The sequence below is a fragment of the Pelophylax lessonae genome, assembly GCF_965119305.1.
Source record: "Pelophylax lessonae genome assembly, chromosome: 6".
NCBI classification, from domain to species: Eukaryota; Metazoa; Chordata; class Amphibia; order Anura; family Ranidae; genus Pelophylax; species Pelophylax lessonae.
Genome location: NC_138773.1, coordinates 279,849,659 through 279,868,807, shown reverse-complemented (window position 1 = coordinate 279,868,807; position 19,149 = coordinate 279,849,659). Strand labels below are relative to the sequence as shown.

At 44.5% G+C, this 19,149-nt stretch overlaps 1 protein-coding gene across 1 annotated transcript in view; it reads left to right on the top strand.

Moving 5' to 3' along the window:
• Positions 1 to 17,543, top strand: part of TNFAIP6 (TNF alpha induced protein 6) — a 66,480-nt gene extending 48,937 nt beyond the window's left edge. Inside the window, exons 5-6 of the mRNA XM_082262237.1 lie at positions 13,134 to 13,174; positions 16,899 to 17,543. Coding sequence (XP_082118363.1) covers positions 13,134 to 13,174; positions 16,899 to 17,044 — 187 coding nt within the window. The 3' untranslated portion in view covers positions 17,045 to 17,543. The remainder of the gene's footprint in view (positions 1 to 13,133; positions 13,175 to 16,898) is intronic.
• Positions 17,544 to 19,149: the final 1,606 nt, after the last annotated feature.

The following is a 19,149-nucleotide window of genomic DNA, read 5'->3' as shown; positions in this document are numbered from 1 at the left end:
CCCATGTGATCCTTCTATATAGGATCACATGTCTCTATGGTCATTTCAGAAGAAACCCCCCCCCCCGCCTCCACAGTTAGAATCACTCCCCTAGGCTCACATTTAACCCCTTGATCACCCATAATTTGTAACCCCTTCCCTGCCAGTGTCATTATTACAGTAACAGTGCATATATTTAGCATTGATTACTGTAGTAATGTCACTGCTCCCCCCAAAAGTGTCAAAAATGTCAGTCAGGGGTCCGAACTGTCTGCCGCAATGTCGCAGTCCCGCAAAAAAATCGCAGATTGCCCCCATTACTAGTAAAAAAAAAAAAAAACAATAAAAATGACAAATCTTTCCCATAGTTAGTAGACGCGATAACTTTTGCGCAAACCAATCAAAATACGCTTATTGCGATTTTTGTTTACCAAAAATATGTAGCAGAAAACAAATTGGCCTAAAATGTTACATTTTGATTTTCATTTTTTTTTTGGAGAATGTCATATAGCAGAATGTGAAAAATATGCTTTTTTTTTTTTTTCAAAATTGTCACTCTTTTTTTGTTTATAGCGCAAAAAATAAAAATCGCACAGGTGATCAAATACTACCAAAAGAAAGCCCTATTTGTGTGGGTACAGAGTCGCACGACCGTGCAATTGTCCGTTAAAGTAACGCAGTGCCAAATCGCAAAATAGGGCCGGGTCAGGAAAGGGGCAAATCCTTCCGGTCTTAAAGTGGTTAACTTTGCAAAGGAATGAATGCAGTGGTTTTTAAATGGCTCCTGAGGGTTGGGGAAGATCCAACTACCCTCAATCAGTTTTATGCCCCTATGCCCCTCTTTAGTTAGGAACATGATGTCAGATATTGAGAAGCAGGGAAACCCCAACCTTTCATACAAATAGAAAAAATGTAAAAAATATATATTCATTTAAATTCTTATTTTTATGGATTGCTGTCTGTTAGAGAAAACAAACCCTTTCTACACCTAGAAATAAAATATAGTGTTATCAATCAGTGACAGGACTTTGTTTATGAACAAGTCGTACTATGGGATACATTGTGCCACATTTGTACAGAGTGTACTTAAACTGTAATATAAGCGGTCAGGTCATGGTAAAATAAATGTTTAATGTTTTTTTTCTAAAATAATTGAATTATATAATGTTTATGGCCAGCAGTCTGGGCATCATTATTATGAGTATGTTGAATGTAGCAGAATTGTATTATGATCAAGTTCAGTGATCGGGTCAAATCTGTTCTATAATTATGCACATTAGTCAGGTCATTTTGGGAACTGCAGTGTGCAATGTCCACATAGTAATAGTGTTGAGCGAACACGGACTGTATTATTCGTGTTCGTACCGAATAATTGGATTTTTTGTACCCGAACACGGACACGGACACTTTACTGTATGTTCGGGTAAAAATCCGTGTTCGGTCGTTTTATTTCCGGGTTTTGCATGCTTTGGCGCTCTTTTCATGGCGGGCTTTCAACAGCCAATCAACAATCGTTTAACTGGTGTGCCTTAAGCCATCCCAGCCATGCCTGCAAATGTCTCAGTAGCTGTGATTGGCCGTCTGAAGCATGTGACCAAGTCTTTATAAGTTCGAGGCAGCCGCAGCGGCGTCATTATGCTGCTTAGATTCAGGGACAGAGCACACATCAACGTGCTGGCTGCTGATTAGGGAAAGATAGGCAGGAAAAAACCATTTGTGTCCGGATAGAATTGAGGGACAGGTCGGAGTGTTTAGGCAGGGCGAGTTGTAGGCATTTTAGGGATAGAGTCTGCTGAATTATATAGGGTCAGTGTCTTCTACAAACTACAATCGATATTGCTGTGTGGGGGGTGGGGTCTGCACTCAATCCTGATCTACGATCTCTTCTCAATCCTGTTAGGGACAGAGTCTGCTGAATTTTAGGGAAACTGTGTTCTACAAACTACAATCGATATTGCTGTGTGGTGTGGGATTGGAGATAGGCAGGTGTCAGTGATCCACATCCATTTTTCTGTGTGTGAGCTGCAGTGAACACAATCTTTTTGGGCTGCAGTGAACACAATCTTTTTGGGCTGCAGTGAACACAATCTTTTTGGGCTGCAGTGAACACAATCTTTTTGGGCTGCAGTGAACACAATCTTTTTGGGGTGCAGTGAACAAAATCTTTTTGGGGTGCAGTGAACACAATCCTTTTTGGTGTGCAGTGAACACAATCTTTGTGGGGTGCAGTGAACAAAATCCTTTGTGGGGTGCAGTGAACACAATCTTTTTGGGGTGCAGTGAACAAAATCCTTTTTGGGGTGCAGTGAACAACATCCTTTTTGGGGTGCAGTGAACACAATCTTTTTGGGGTGCAGTGAACAAAATCCTTTGTGGGGTGCAGTGAACACAATCTTTTTGGGGTGCAGTGAACACAATCTTTTTGGGGTGGAGTGAACAACATCCTTTTTGGGGTGCAGTGAACAAAATCCTTTTTGGGGTGCAGTGAACAAAATCATTTTTGGGGTGCAGTGAACACAATCTTTTTGGGGTGCAGTGAACACAATCTTTGTGGGGTGCAGTGAACACAATCTTTTTGGGGTGGAGTGAACAACATCCTTTTTGGGGTGCAGTGAACAACATCCTTTTTGGGGTGCAGTGAACACAATCTTTTTGGGGTGCAGTGAACACAATCTTTGTGGGGTACAGTGAACAGAATCTTTGTGGGGTGCAGTGAACACAATCTTTGGGGGGTACAGTGAACACAATCTTTGTGAGGTGCAGTGAACACAATCTTTGTGGGGTGCAGTGAACACAATCATTGTGGGGTGCAGTGAACTCAATCTTTGTGGGGTACAGTGAACACAATCTCATACTGAAGGTTTGAGGGTGCTGCCTGTTCCATACTCCCCCTACTCCTCATCTAGCCTTTTAGGGGTACAAACAATAGTAATTGGGGCCTAGTGTGGTTGTGTACGTGTGATATACATACACTTTTTTGGGATCATATTTTCTATTCCGCTATTTAATCAAAAACCTTTGGGGATCAGTTAAATTGGGGGATAGTCTGTGTTGGTACGTGTGAGAGAGATCCACCTTTCCAAGTTGTTGGGGTTCATCTCATACTTCTGAAGGTTTGAGGGTGCTGCCTGTTCCATACTCCCCCTACTCCTAGCCTTTTAGGGGTACAAACAATAGTAATTGGGGCCTAGTGTGGTTGTGTACGTGTGATATACATACACTTTTTTGGGATCATATTTTCTATTCCGCTATTTAATCAAAAACCTTTGGGGATCAGTTAAATTGGGGGATAGTCTGTGTTGGTACGTGTGAGAGAGATCCACCTTTCCAAGTTGTTGGGGTTCATCTCATACTTCTGAAGGTTTGAGGGTGCTGCCTGTTCCATACTCCCCCTACTCCTAGCCTTTTAGGGGTACAAACAATAGTAATTGGGGCCTAGTGTGGTTGTGTACGTGTGATATACATACACTTTTTTGGGATCATATTTTCTATTCCGCTATTTAATCAAAAACCTTTGGGGATCAGTTAAATTGGGGGATAGTCTGTGTTGGTACGTGTGAGAGAGATCCACCTTTCCAAGTTGTTGGGGTTCATCTCATACTTCTGAAGGTTTGAGGGTGCTGCCTGTTCCATACTCCCCCTACTCCTAGCCTTTTAGGGGTACAAACAATAGTAATTGGGGCCTAGTGTGGTTGTGTACGTGTGATATACATACACTTTTTTGGGATCATATTTTCTATTCCGCTATTTAATCAAAAACCTTTGGGGATCAGTTAAATTGGGGGATAGTCTGTGTTGGTACGTGTGAGAGAGATCCACCTTTCCAAGTTGTTGGGGTTCATCTCATACTTCTGAAGGTTTGAGGGTGCTGCCTGTTCCATACCCCCCCTACTCCTCATCTAGCCTTTTAGGGGTACAAACAATAGTAATTGGGGCCTAGTGTGGTTGTGTACGTGCGAGATACATACACTTTTTTTGATCATATTTCCTATTCCGCTATTCAATAAAAACCTTTGAGGATCAATTGAATTGCGGGATAGTCTGTGTCGGTACGTGTGAGAGAGATCCACCTTTCCAAGTTGTTGGGGTTCATCTCATACTTCTGAAGGTTTGAGGGTGCTGCCTGTTCCATACCCCCCCTACTCCTCATCTAGCCTTTTAGGGGTACAAACAATAGTAATTGGGGCCTAGTGTGGTTGTGTACGTGTGATATACATACACTTTTTTGGGATCATATTTTCTATTCCGCTATTTAATCAAAAACCTTTGGGGATCAGTTACATTGGGGGATAGTCTGTGTTGGTACGTGTGAGAGAGATCCACCTTTCCAAGTTGTTGGGGTTCATCTCATACTTCTGAAGGTTTGAGGGTGCTGCCTGTTCCATACTCCCCCTACTCCTAGCCTTTTAGGGGTACAAACAATAGTAATTGGGGCCTAGTGTGGTTGTGTACGTGTGATATACATACACTTTTTTGGGATCATATTTTCTATTCCGCTATTTAATCAAAAACCTTTGGGGATCAGTTAAATTGGGGGATAGTCTGTGTTGGTACGTGTGAGAGAGATCCACCTTTCCAAGTTGTTGAGGTTCATCTCATACTTCTGAAGGTTTGAGGGTGCTGCCTGTTCCATACTCCCCCTACTCCTAGCCTTTTAGGGGTACAAACAATAGTAATTGGGGCCTAGTGTGGTTGTGTACGTGTGATATACATACACTTTTTTGGGATCATATTTTCTATTCCGCTATTTAATCAAAAACCTTTGGGGATCAGTTAAATTGGGGGATAGTCTGTGTTGGTACGTGTGAGAGAGATCCACCTTTCCAAGTTGTTGGGGTTCATCTCATACTTCTGAAGGTTTGAGGGTGCTGCCTGTTCCATACTCCCCCTACTCCTAGCCTTTTAGGGGTACAAACAATAGTAATTGGGGCCTAGTGTGGTTGTGTACGTGTGATATACATACACTTTTTTGGGATCATATTTTCTATTCCGCTATTTAATCAAAAACCTTTGGGGATCAGTTAAATTGGGGGATAGTCTGTGTTGGTACGTGTGAGAGAGATCCACCTTTCCAAGTTGTTGGGGTTCATCTCATACTTCTGAAGGTTTGAGGGTGCTGCCTGTTCCATACTCCCCCTACTCCTAGCCTTTTAGGGGTACAAACAATAGTAATTGGGGCCTAGTGTGGTTGTGTACGTGTGATATACATACACTTTTTTGGGATCATATTTTCTATTCCGCTATTTAATCAAAAACCTTTGGGGATCAGTTAAATTGGGGGATAGTCTGTGTTGGTACGTGTGAGAGAGATCCACCTTTCCAAGTTGTTGGGGTTCATCTCATACTTCTGAAGGTTTGAGGGTGCTGCCTGTTCCATACCCCCCCTACTCCTCATCTAGCCTTTTAGGGGTACAAACAATAGTAATTGGGGCCTAGTGTGGTTGTGTACGTGCGAGATACATACACTTTTTTTGATCATATTTCCTATTCCGCTATTCAATAAAAACCTTTGAGGATCAATTGAATTGCGGGATAGTCTGTGTCGGTACGTGTGAGAGAGATCCACCTTTCCAAGTTGTTGGGGTTCATCTCATACTTCTGAAGGTTTGAGGGTGCTGCCTGTTCCATACCCCCCCTACTCCTCATCTAGCCTTTTAGGGGTACAAACAATAGTAATTGGGGCCTAGTGTGGTTGTGTACGTGTGATATACATACACTTTTTTGGGATCATATTTTCTATTCCGCTATTTAATCAAAAACCTTTGGGGATCAGTTACATTGGGGGATAGTCTGTGTTGGTACGTGTGAGAGAGATCCACCTTTCCAAGTTGTTGGGGTTCATCTCATACTTCTGAAGGTTTGAGGGTGCTGCCTGTTCCATACTCCCCCTACTCCTAGCCTTTTAGGGGTACAAACAATAGTAATTGGGGCCTAGTGTGGTTGTGTACGTGTGATATACATACACTTTTTTTGGATCATATTTTCTATTCCGCTATTTAATCAAAAACCTTTGGGGATCAGTTAAATTGGGGGATAGTCTGTGTTGGTACGTGTGAGAGAGATCCACCTTTCCAAGTTGTTGGGGTTCATCTCATACTTCTGAAGGTTTGAGGGTGCTGCCTGTTCCATACTCCCCCTACTCCTAGCCTTTTAGGGGTACAAACAATAGTAATTGGGGCCTAGTGTGGTTGTGTACGTGTGATATACATACACTTTTTTGGGATCATATTTTCTATTCCGCTATTTAATCAAAAACCTTTGGGGATCAGTTAAATTGGGGGATAGTCTGTGTTGGTACGTGTGAGAGAGATCCACCTTTCCAAGTTGTTGAGGTTCATCTCATACTTCTGAAGGTTTGAGGGTGCTGCCTGTTCCATACTCCCCCTACTCCTAGCCTTTTAGGGGTACAAACAATAGTAATTGGGGCCTAGTGTGGTTGTGTACGTGTGATATACATACACTTTTTTGGGATCATATTTTCTATTCCGCTATTTAATCAAAAACCTTTGGGGATCAGTTAAATTGGGGGATAGTCTGTGTTGGTACGTGTGAGAGAGATCCACCTTTCCAAGTTGTTGGGGTTCATCTCATACTTCTGAAGGTTTGAGGGTGCTGCCTGTTCCATACTCCCCCTACTCCTAGCCTTTTAGGGGTACAAACAATAGTAATTGGGGCCTAGTGTGGTTGTGTACGTGTGATATACATACACTTTTTTGGGATCATATTTTCTATTCCGCTATTTAATCAAAAACCTTTGGGGATCAGTTAAATTGGGGGATAGTCTGTGTTGGTACGTGTGAGAGAGATCCACCTTTCCAAGTTGTTGGGGTTCATCTCATACTTCTGAAGGTTTGAGGGTGCTGCCTGTTCCATACCCCCCCTACTCCTCATCTAGCCTTTTAGGGGTACAAACAATAGTAATTGGGGCCTAGTGTGGTTGTGTACGTGCGAGATACATACACTTTTTTTGATCATATTTCCTATTCCGCTATTCAATAAAAACCTTTGAGGATCAATTGAATTGCGGGATAGTCTGTGTCGGTACGTGTGAGAGAGATCCACCTTTCCAAGTTGTTGGGGTTCATCTCATACTTCTGAAGGTTTGAGGGTGCTGCCTGTTCCATACCCCCCCTACTCCTCATCTAGCCTTTTAGGGGTACAAACAATAGTAATTGGGGCCTAGTGTGGTTGTGTACGTGCGAGATACATACACTTTTTTTTATCATATTTCCTATTCCGCTATTCAATAAAAACCTTTGAGGATCAATTGAATTGCGGGATAGTCTGTGTCGGTACGTGTGAGAGAGATCCACCTTTCCAAGTTGTTGGGGTTCATCTCATACTTCTGAAGGTTTGAGGGTGCTGCCTGTTCCATACCCCCCCTACTCCTCATCTAGCCTTTTAGGGGTACAAACAATAGTAATTGGGGCCTAGTGTGGTTGTGTACGTGCGAGATACATACACTTTTTTTGATCATATTTCCTATTCCGCTATTCAATAAAAACCTTTGAGGATCAATTGAATTGCGGGATAGTCTGTGTCGGTACGTGTGAGAGAGATCCACCTTTCCAAGTTGTTGGGGTTCATCTCATACTTCTGAAGGTTTGAGGGTGCTGCCTGTTCCATACCCCCCCTACTCCTCATCTAGCCTTTTAGGGGTACAAACAATAGTAATTGGGGCCTAGTGTGGTTGTGTACGTGCGAGATACATACACTTTTTTTGATCATATTTCCTATTCCGCTATTCAATAAAAACCTTTGAGGATCAATTGAATTGCGGGATAGTCTGTGTCGGTACGTGTGAGAGAGATCCACCTTTCCAAGTTGTTGGGGTTCATCTCATACTTCTGAAGGTTTGAGGGTGCTGCCTGTTCCATACCCCCCCTACTCCTCATCTAGCCTTTTAGGGGTACAAACAATAGTAATTGGGGCCTAGTGTGGTTGTGTACGTGCGAGATACATACACTTTTTTTGATCATATTTCCTATTCCGCTATTCAATAAAAACCTTTGAGGATCAATTGAATTGCGGGATAGTCTGTGTCGGTACGTGTGAGAGAGATCCACCTTTCCAAGTTGTTGGGGTTCATCTCATACTTCTGAAGGTTTGAGGGTGCTGCCTGTTCCATACTCCCCCTACTCCTCATCTAGCCTTTTAGGGGTACAAACAATAGTAATTGGGGCCTAGTGTGGTTGTGTACGTGTGATATACATACACTTTTTTTGGATCATATTTTCTATTCCGCTATTCAATAAAAACCTTTCTAGGGCAAGATCTTAAATTACAGAAATATGAGGAGACCGTCAAATAAGGGCCGTGGCCTGGGTCGTGGTGCTGCTGGTAGAGCTCCTGTTGCAAGGAGAGGACATGGTCGATCTGTGCCAGCTACACGCACAAGTGAAACACCTTCCTCAAGTGTGAGTAGGCGACAGAACCTGCATCAGTATTTGGTAGGGCATCAAACGCCCCTAGAAGTGATGAGGCCAGAACAAGTTGAGGCGATAGTAGATTGGTTTGCTGCTGACAGTGCCTCCAGTTCCTTCACATTGTCTCCCACCCAGTCTACTGCAGAAAGGTCAGAGTTGGCACCTGCAGCCAATGTCCAACCGTCTTTCACCTCACCCCCTTGCAAATCAGGCCAGCAGTCTGAGCCCCAAGCCATACAGCAGTCTCTTATTCTTTTTGAGGACTCTGTCAGCAGGGTTTCCCAGGGCCATCCACCTAGCCCTGCCCCAGAAGTGGAAGAGATTGAGTGCAGCGATGCCCAACCACTTATTTCTCAAGATGAGTACATGCAAGGATCATCGCAGCACGTCTCCGATGATGACGAAACGCAGGTGCCAACTGCTGCGGCGTTCAGCATTGTGGAGACCGACAAGGAGGGCAGGGGTGAAGACTGGGTGGAAGATGATGTGGAGGACGATGAGGTCCTCGACCCCACATGGAATGAACGTCATGCAGGTGAACTGAGTAGTTTGGAGGAAGAGGCGGTGGTCGCACAGAGCCACCAGCACAGCAGAAGAGGGAGCAGGGTGCAGAAGCGGAGCGGCCGTGCCCTAGACACTACGCCCGCTACTGCCCAACGCAGCAAGGGAACGAGCGCACCAAAGTCAGCTCAAAGGAGTTCTCTAGCGTGGAAGTTCTTTAGAAAATGTGCTGATGACAGGACACGAGTGGTTTGCACCCTGTGCAATCAGAGCTTGAAGCGAGGCATGAACCTTCTCAACCTGAGCACAACCTGCATGATCAGGCATCTAAGTGCAAAGCACGAGCTGCAGTGGAGTACACACCTTCAAAACCAAGAAACGTCTCTGGCTCATCCTGCTTCCTCTTCTGCTGCAGTCTCGGCCGCTCCAGCCACATCTGTAGTGATACCGGCACCTGCCACCCCGCAAACAGACGATCTGTCAGCAACACCACCACCTGGGTCACCAACAACCATCTCCACAATGTCCCGTGGAAGCGTTCAGCTTTCCATCTCCCAAACACTTGAGAGGAAGAGGAAGTACCCCCCTACCCACCCGCGATCCCTGGCCCTGAATGCCAGCATTTCAAAATTATTGGCCTTTGAAATGCTGTCATTCCGTCTGGTGGAGACGCACAGTTTTAAAAACCTTATGTCGGTGGCTGTCCCACAGTACGTCGTGCCCAGCCGCCACTACTTTTCCAGGCAAGCCATCCCTTCCCTGCACAACCAAGTGGGGGAAAAAATCAGGTGTGCACTGCGCAACGCCATCTGTGCCAAGGTCCACCTAACTACGGATACGTGGACCAGTAAGCACGGTCAGGGGCGTTATATCTCCCTAACGGCACACTGGGTAAATGCAGTGGCGGATGGGCCTGAGGCGGATAGCAATTTGGCGCATGTCCTTCCACCACCGAGGATTGCAGGGCGCTTCAGTTTGCCTCCTGTTCCTAACTCCTCCTACTCCGCTTCCTCATCCTCTACCGCCTCCTCATCCGGACAGCGTAACACCTTCACCACCAACTTCAGCACGGCCAGGGGTAAACGACAGCAGGCAGTTTTACAACTTGCCTGTTTGGGGGACAAACCACACACCGCGCAGGAGTTGTGGAGGAGCATGGAACAGCAGACAAATGAGTGGTTGCTGCCAGCGAGCCTCAAGCCCGGCCTGGTGGTGTGCGATAACGGGCGAAATCTCATAGCAGCTCTGGGCCTAGCCGGTTTGACGCACATCCCTTGCCTGGCGCATGTGCTGAATTTGGTGGTGCAGAGGTTCCTTAAAAACTACCCCGATATGTCAGAGCTGCTGCAGAAAGTGCGGGCCGTTTGTGCGCACTTTCGGCGTTCTCACCCTGCTGCTGCTCGCCTGGCAGCGCTGCAGCGTAACTTCGGCCTTCCCGCTCACCGCCTCATATGTGACGTGCCCACAAGGTGGAACTCCACCTTGCACATGCTGGAAAGACTGTGCGAGCAGCAGCAGGCCATAGTGGAGTTTCAGCTGCAGCACGCACGCGTGAGTCGCTCTGCGGAACAGCACCACTTCACCACCAATAACTGGGCCTCCATGCGAGACCTGTGTGCCTTGTTGCGCTGTTTTGAGTACTCCACCAACATGGCCAGTGGCAATGACGCCGTTCTCAGCTTAACTATCCCACTTCTATGCCTCCTTGAAAAAACAATTCGGGCGATGATGGAAGAGGATGTGGCACAGGATGAGGAGGAGGAGGAGGATGAAGAGGTAACATTTCCAAGGCTTTCAGGGCAGTCATTCGCAAGGGGCTCCGAGGGTGGGTTCCTGCACACGCAAACGCCAGGGACGCAATTGTCCAGCAGGGGCACAGTTCTGGAGGATGAGGAGGATGAGGAGGAGGAGGAGCTGGAGGAGGAGATGGAACCATGTTCACAGCAGGGTGGCACCCAGGCCAGCTCATGGCCATCACTGGTGCGTGGCTGGGGGGATACAGAGGACACGGACCATACACCTCCCACAGAGGACAGCCTTTCGTTGCCTCTGGGCAGCCTGGCACACATGAGCGATTACATGCTGCAGTGTCTCCACAACGACCGCCGAGTTGCCCACATTCTAACTTGTGCTGATTACTGGGTGGCCACGCTGCTGGATCCCCGTTACAAGGACAACGTACCGTCCTTAATTCACTCACTGGAGCGCGATCGCAAGATGCGCGAGTACAAGCGCACGCTGGTAGACGCCATGCTGCTGGCATTCCCATCTGACAGCGGGGCCACAGTGGAAGCACAAGGCAGAGGAGGAGGAGGAGGAGGTCGCCAACGCAACCAGGGCACCGCCAGCACCTCAGAAGGCAGGGTTAGCATGGCCGAAATGTGGAAAAGCTTTGTCAGCACGCCACAACAAACAGCAGCACCAGCAGCTCAGATGGAACGTCTTAGCAGGAGGCAGCATTTTACCAACATGGTGGAGCAGTATGTGTGCACACGCCTACATGTAGTGAATGACGGGTCTGCCCCCTTCAACTTCTGGGTCTCCAAATTGGGCACATGGCCTGAGCTTGCCCTTTACGCCTTGGAGGTGCTGGCGTGCCCTGCAGCCAGTGTATTATCTGAACGGGTATTTAGCACGACTGGGGGCGTTATAACAGACAAGCGCAGCCGCCTGTCCAGAGACAATGTGGACAAGCTCACGTTCATTAAAATGAACCAGGCATGGATCCCACGGGACTTTTCCGTACCTTATGCAGAATAGCAATGGATACCGACCTTACCCACCCATTGTTCCATTTTTGCTCTTTCTCACTCTTTTGGGGTGTACCCTCATTTAAAATTTGTGAAAAGAAGCAGTGTTGGCTACCTCGTCCTCCTCCTCAGGGCCAGATTAATGTAGGGGCTATTGGAGCTGCAGCTCCAGGCCCCTACCTTTTATATAGGCCCCGGGTTGGCCATATTCACTGTTACCGCTCTTCTGTCACTTGTAAACACAGAAGTCTGGCTTCTATGCTCGCTTCCCCAGGCAGCACCCTCAGAACCTCCCCACACAGCGTGAAGGCCGGACAAGGAGGGACAGTTGGCGATGCATGGATGTGTTTATGGGCTTCAGAGACAGCATCCCATGTTGAATTAGGCATGCATGGCTGCACCCTTCCTCCTCTGGGTGCATGGCAAGGCACGGCCCTAAGGCCCTTCAAAATCCTCAGCACCAAGCCCATGATGCTGTTAATCCGGCCCTGGTCCTCCTCCACCGCCGCTTCCACCTACACCGCCCATAGGTGTGCGCAGCCTATTGCATTAAGGTGTGCACCCCAAAGTTGAAATACACATGCATGTGTTTGCCAGCAGGGAGAGTAATGTATCGGGGCCATGTACCTGTAGGCAAGGAGAAATAGAGCAGAGCAGGTCCCAGGGAGATCTTTCCCATCTCCTCACTGGCAATGCTATGTGCCCTAGGTGATTAGGGTGTGCCCAGGCACACCCAGCACACCCTGTGCGCACGCCTATGTCACCGCCACATCCACCACCACCTCAACCTCCCTCCTACTCCATATGGGCCTCGTCCTTCAGAGATGAAGAAGAACATTGTTTTATTTTTCTGTTTTTTTTTGTTGTTTTAAGTTATTTCCCTATCCACATTTGTTTGCAGAGCACTTGCCATGCTCTTAATTACGTTTTGCTGCCATTTGCAGCACTCTAGCCCTTTCCTTTGGTGTTTTAGAGCCATTTTAGTGCCTTAAAGTTCGGGTCCCCATTGACTTCAATGGGGTTCGGCGTCCGGGAAAAGTTCGGTAAAAGTCCGGGACACGGACCCGGACTTTTTTTTAAAGTTCGGCCGAACCCGTCGAACACGGACATCTAGGTGTTCGCTCAACCCTACATAGTAATATAAAGAAAGTATGTTACATGTTACACCCTTAATATGGGTATAACGTGGAACATGCTCCAAAAGGTGAACCTATCCTTTGGGTTAGGAAAATAAAACTTTCAATTGCTTCACAATGCCTACAATTTTGGTGGGTTCAGTTTTATTTATTCATTGTACTTTTCTCTGACTGGCTCTAGGTCAGATATTTAGGAATGCTTTACATTCCATTCCATAAATAGTAGAAAATATTACAACTATCATGACTACAAATATATTGAACTAGCTTTGTTTTTTCTTCCATTTGTGTATTTAACTGTAAATTTCATATATGAAAGCAAAGCATTCTTGTTTTCCCAGGTTTTGTGGTGACATGCTTCCAGATGACATCATCAGTACAGGTATGTATTGGAATATTTGGAATATCACATTTATTGGTTATTAAAAATGGTAAGGGCTACATAATACAACACATAATCTGCAGGGTTTATATATGACACATTTACCACCCTGAATTACAAAAAAATATTTATGTAATTAGGTAACATATTTTAGATTAAGATTTTGTTTTTTACTCTGCTCAAACCTAATGTCCTTTCATGTGTAGCCCACTGAATCCTTTTTTCAGCCAGATCCTTCATCTCTACTGCAGCAGCTGCACCGCATAGTGAAAGCACATCCCAGTCTGCTGATTGGACAGTAATTGAGCAGCAGCAGATTGATAAGGTTGTCCCTATTCTCACACTGCTCTCTCCTTTAGTCAGCATCTTCTCCTTCAGCACATGTGTATGCAGCAGAGTTTGGCTTGCCCATAGTGTTACCCCTTCATCTCCAGCCAGATTGCTACTGTGTAGGGAATTATTGAAGGTTAATACCAAGACAAATTCAAGTACTTGCATTACTTACATTTAGTACATTTATTTTATTAACTGAATTCTGTATATACTGTGTTTTATTTTTCTGCCTGGAGTTCCCCTTTAATGGCCCAGACCTCCCAAAATTGGTATTTTAGTTTTAAGCATGGTGTTTTTTTTTTTTTTATATTAATGCCTGAGATTCTGCTTTGGACCACCCAAAAATGTAAATAATTGTTTTTTTAGTATGTGCTAGAGCAGGGGTTTTCAAACTATAGCCCTCCAGTTGTTCAGGAACTACAACTCCCATCATGTCTAGATATGTCTGTGAATGTTAGAGTTTTACAATGCCTCGTGGGACGTGTAGTTCGGCAACAGCTGGAGGGCCGTAGTTTGGAGATCCCTGTGCTAGAGCGTTAATCCACCCAACAGTTGTTTATAGCTCTGAGACTCTAGATTTGAAATCTTTGGGCTTGAGTTTCCAGCTCGGTCTACATGTGGCAGCAGTTTTGACAAAGTCCTAACCTCTTTGTTGGATTCTTCATTTAGTCCATACTGTGTGGAAAACCCCTTTTACAGTAGTGTACCCGAAATCTAATTTTCAGTTTATACTAAAAAGAAGGAAAATTTTATCTGATCTGAAAACTTTAGAAGAAAATGGCAGCTATGTGAGGAGGAAGCAGGGAGATTTTATCCGCTACTTCTGGCTGCCACTGTATAAGGTAGAGCATATATATATATATATATATATATATATATATATATATATATATATATATATATATATATATATATATATAATACACACTGCTCAAAAAAATTAAAGGAACACTTTTTAATCTGAGTATAGCATCAGGTCAATTTAACTCCTGGGATATTGATCTGCTCAGTTAAGTAGCGGAGGGGGTTGTTAATCAGTTTCAGCAGCTTTGGTGTTAATGAAATTAACAACAGGGGCACTAGATGGGCAACAATGAGATGACCTCCAAAACAGGAATTGTTTTACAGGTGGAGGCCACTGAAATTTTTTTCCCTACTTATCTTTTTCAAATGTTTTTCACTGGTTTTGCATTTGGCTAGGGTCAGTGTCACTACTGGTAGCATGAGGCGATACCTGGACCCTATAGAGGTTACACAGGCATTCCAACTCCTCCAGGATAGCACATCACTACGTGCCATTGCCAAAAGGTTTGATATGTCTCCCACCACAGTCTCAAGAGCATGAAGGAGATTCCAGGAGACAGGCAGTTACTCTAGGAGAGCTTGGCAGGGCAATAGAAAGTCCTTAACTCATCAGCAGGATCAGTATCTGCTCCTTTGTGCAAGGAGGAGCAGGATGAGCACTGCCAGAGCCCTAGAAAATGACCTCCAGCAGGCCACGGGTGTGAATGTCTGTGACCAAACAATCAAAAACAGAATTCATGATGGTGGCCTGAGGGCCCAACGTCCTCTAGTGAGCCCTGTGCCCACTGACCGGCACCGTGGAGCTCAATTAGCATTTGCCATTAAACACCAGAATAGGCAGGTCCCCCACTGGTGCCCTGTGCTTTTTATAGATGAGAGCAGGTTCATCCTGAGCACATGTGGCAGACGTGAAAGGGTCTGAAGAAGCCATGGAGAACATCATGCTGCCTGTAACATTGTTCAGCATGACCGGTTTGGTGGTGGGTAAGTAATGGTCTGGGGAGGCAAATCCATGGAGGAACACACAGACCTCTACAGGCTAGACAATGGCACCCTGACTGCCATTAGGTATTGAGATGAAATCCTTGGAACCATTGTCAGACCCTATGCTGGTGCAGTTGGTCCTGGGTTCCTCCTGCTGCACACAATGCCTGGCCTCATATGGCGAGAATTTGCAGCCAGTTCCTGGAGGATGAAGGAATTGATACCATTAAATGGCCCCGATGCTCGTCTGACCTAAATCCAATAGAACACCTCTGAGACATTATTTTGGTCCATCTGACGCTACCAGGTTGCACCTCAGTCTGTTCAGGAGCTCAGTGATGCCCTGTTCATGATCTGGGAGCAAATACCCTAGGACACCATCCGTTGTCTTGAAAGAAGCATTCCCCGATGTTGTAAGGCATGCACAGAAGCAAGTGGGGGCCATACAAACTACTGAGTATCATTTTGAGTTGCTGCAATGAAATTTCAGCAAAATGGACTAGCCTGCTGCATCATTCATTTTATCACTTTGATTTTCAAGGTGTCTTTAAATTCAGCCCTTTATGGGTTGATCATTTTCATTTCCATTAAACGACGTGGCATTCCTAATGATATTGGCTGTATATTTGGGGTCTTTGTCCTGTTACAGAGTAAATTTTGGGCCAATCACATGCCTCCCTGATGGATTGGCATGATGGATAAGTATCTGCCTGTATTTCTCAGCATTGAGGACACCACTGATCCTGAATAAATCTCCAACTTGATTTGCAGAAGTGCAGCCCCAAACTTGCAAGGAACCTGTACCATGCTTCACTGTTGCCTGCAGACACTCATTATTGTACCGCTCTCCAGCCCTTCACCAACAAACTGCCTCTTGCTACAGCCAAATATTTCACATTTTGACTTATCAGTCCAGTGCAGCTTATTGCACAAAAAGACATGACCTTTTTTTTAAGCAGTGCACCAGAAAGCATGGCATGTGGGTATGTTTGCTGCTAAAACATTGTAATGTGTAGCATTCAGGTTTAATGGTATTGCACCATGGTAAGTTTGTTGTGGGAACATGTGTTACCATAATGCATCTGGGTACATGGGTTATTAGACATTATCAACCACCAGTGCAATTCTCTCTTCTTCTGAGTCTTTATAGGCTCTGGCAAAGGGAAGGGTGTCTATAATGTCAAGTATACAGATTTGAGGTATCCTATCCAATCACAAGCCAATCCACCTCTGATCCATACACCTAATTTTACAGGCACCCGCCTTTTGTTGGAGGGGATGGATTGCAGCGGCATAAAAAGCATTCTGTGAGATGAGCAGTGTCATGCTGATCTGGCATTGTTAAAGAAGACAAAGACCTTTAAAAATTGACTTTTCCTTTCCAAATAAAAAATCATAATCAGTTTATTTTTCCTAACATTAAGTAACAATTTTCCCTTTACACAGTCTGGAATTTCACATCAGTTGTGGCGGATTCCTAGAAAAAATGAGAGATAACATCTTGACTTGTTATTTTAGAAAGAGTTCAACCCAAACAGAATTGTAAAAATATTACAAGCTCTTAGTCACACGTCTCCTAAACCTGTGTTTTTCTTGGTTTCAGGGAATGTTATGACGTTAAAATTCTTGACAGACAGCTCCATCGTCGGAGGGGGATTTAAAATCAAGTACTCGGTTATGGATCCGCCTTCCGAATTAAAAATTGGACGGAGTCTCAATGCGACGTTGGAGGCTATCCCTTACATTTAAGCGTTGAATAAAAACATTAGCACATAAGTTGTTGTGAATGCAGAAATCAAGCTGAATGGTTCAGGCGGTGACTCATCCATCTTCACTCTGGTGAACGTAGACTGCACTGGGCAGAACGCCAACCCACTTGAATGGAAGATGACTGAAACACTTAATGTCCAAATGACTTTGATAAATGACTTCTTTCCATGTAATACAGTTATGATGTTGATTAATTACTGAAAAGCTGGTGCCTCCACACCATCATTACATATGCTGCTGTGTTAAAGGAAACCTGTCCTGAAAGAAACGTCTGGGTAGCCATTGGTGGCCTACGTCTGAAATGGTGGTTGGCTGGTTGTTATGATGATTCTTTGACTCCAATGATTCTGTAAACATAAGAAAAAGAACAAGCATGGCGCTAGATTTGGATTTTCTAAGGTTTGCCAGCACTCCAAAAGACAGGGGATCACCCTCAACAAAAAGGGAAGGGACCCACAGTTGAGAATCAACATACATACAAGCCGTTCTATGAGAGCGCCAAACAAATATCCAAGGTAGTTTTATAATAAAGATGTTTCATAGCCAAATAAAGGCTTCATTTTTCAATCAATTTTATCATTTATTTACCTTGGACATTTGTTTGGCACTGTCGTTATTCTGCATCATCGACTCAAAGCAAGTATACAACCAATAAGGACAGAACTGCTGACCTGTATTGATTATGTTCCAGTAATTTAAACTATTGAAGTCAGAGGATATGCATTACAGCCAGGCAACTAGCTGTTTGAGAAGGGAGTCAACTATGGCGGGCAACACATGTTCTTACTGATGGGTTTCCTTTTTAAAAGAACTTAGCTAAGCAATGTTTGTATCTGAAATTTTCATTTAACATAACCAGAGTATTGCTTAACAAAAACTACAACCTTTTTTAGTAGGAATAACACTCATCATACTCCCCATTCACCACACCATACGCACACATTTGCATCGTTGTTCATGTGTGTGGCCATTCTTCCTCCTCAGCATGCCAGATTTAGGTAAGTTCTTTCAAAGAGGCTTTGAGCCTTAGCACTTCACATAAGGAGTATTTGAAAAACTGTATCTCAAATTTTCATACTGTTAGGCCTCATACACATGGCTAATTAGAGCCATGGTGTGGCAAGTAACTGCGAAAATCAAAAACTGTCTGCATCTAGAACTGCTCATCCATCTATACTATACTATTTAACTGCACATTGAGTGAACAGCCATGCACGGATCTAAAATCTATCATTTTAGATCTTTATCCTGAGAAAATCATGGGAAGTGTGGTTGAGTGAGACCTTCTATGTGACTACTATGGACTCCCTTTGAGTAGGATTGTGTTGTTAAAGTGGAACAGAACATAAACAGAAGTAAAAGCTGGTACCTACATCCCTGTTACATTGATTAAACATCAAAAACTGATGAATCTTGCCAACCAATGGCGGTGTGAGGGCTAGGGAGAAGGGGACTTTAATGGTACCCAATAACAGGTTTAGAGCACAAACCAAAAAAAACCTACGTATAAACTTTATTTCATATTATTACATCAAACAGTTATACATAAAGCAAAAGACATGTACAAACATTGAAAGGCTAGGCTTATAAAAACAGTATTGGTTTCTCAATATAACCTCAGATGATCAGCCAATACGGCTAGTATCCACAGATAGTGCCAGACATGTTTCGCTGTCGCTTCCTCAGGGGCAAGTAACTGTAATAGGATGATCTTTAAGATTCTATATTAAAATATAGACACAATGCTACTATTTATAATACAACATTCCGCTGAGTGACTCACCAACACCACGCCGTGCATGCTCACCAAATGACCCCCACCTCCAGTGAATCGATGGAACAGACATAGACTAGAGGGCATGCAAGGAAAAGTCTCCCCGGGGACGAGTGTCGGTACTGATATGTAGTTATACATCACATAAGATATAATTCATATTCTAGAGTGCAAAAAGTTATAACCATATAAAGAAAACAGTAATCCTAATTCCCACACCACAGTGTGGTATAGTAAGAGAATATTATTGCTAAAGGGGGTTAGCGTCATACCTATTGTTTCAAAACCTATACTTGAGAACTTGTTCAAA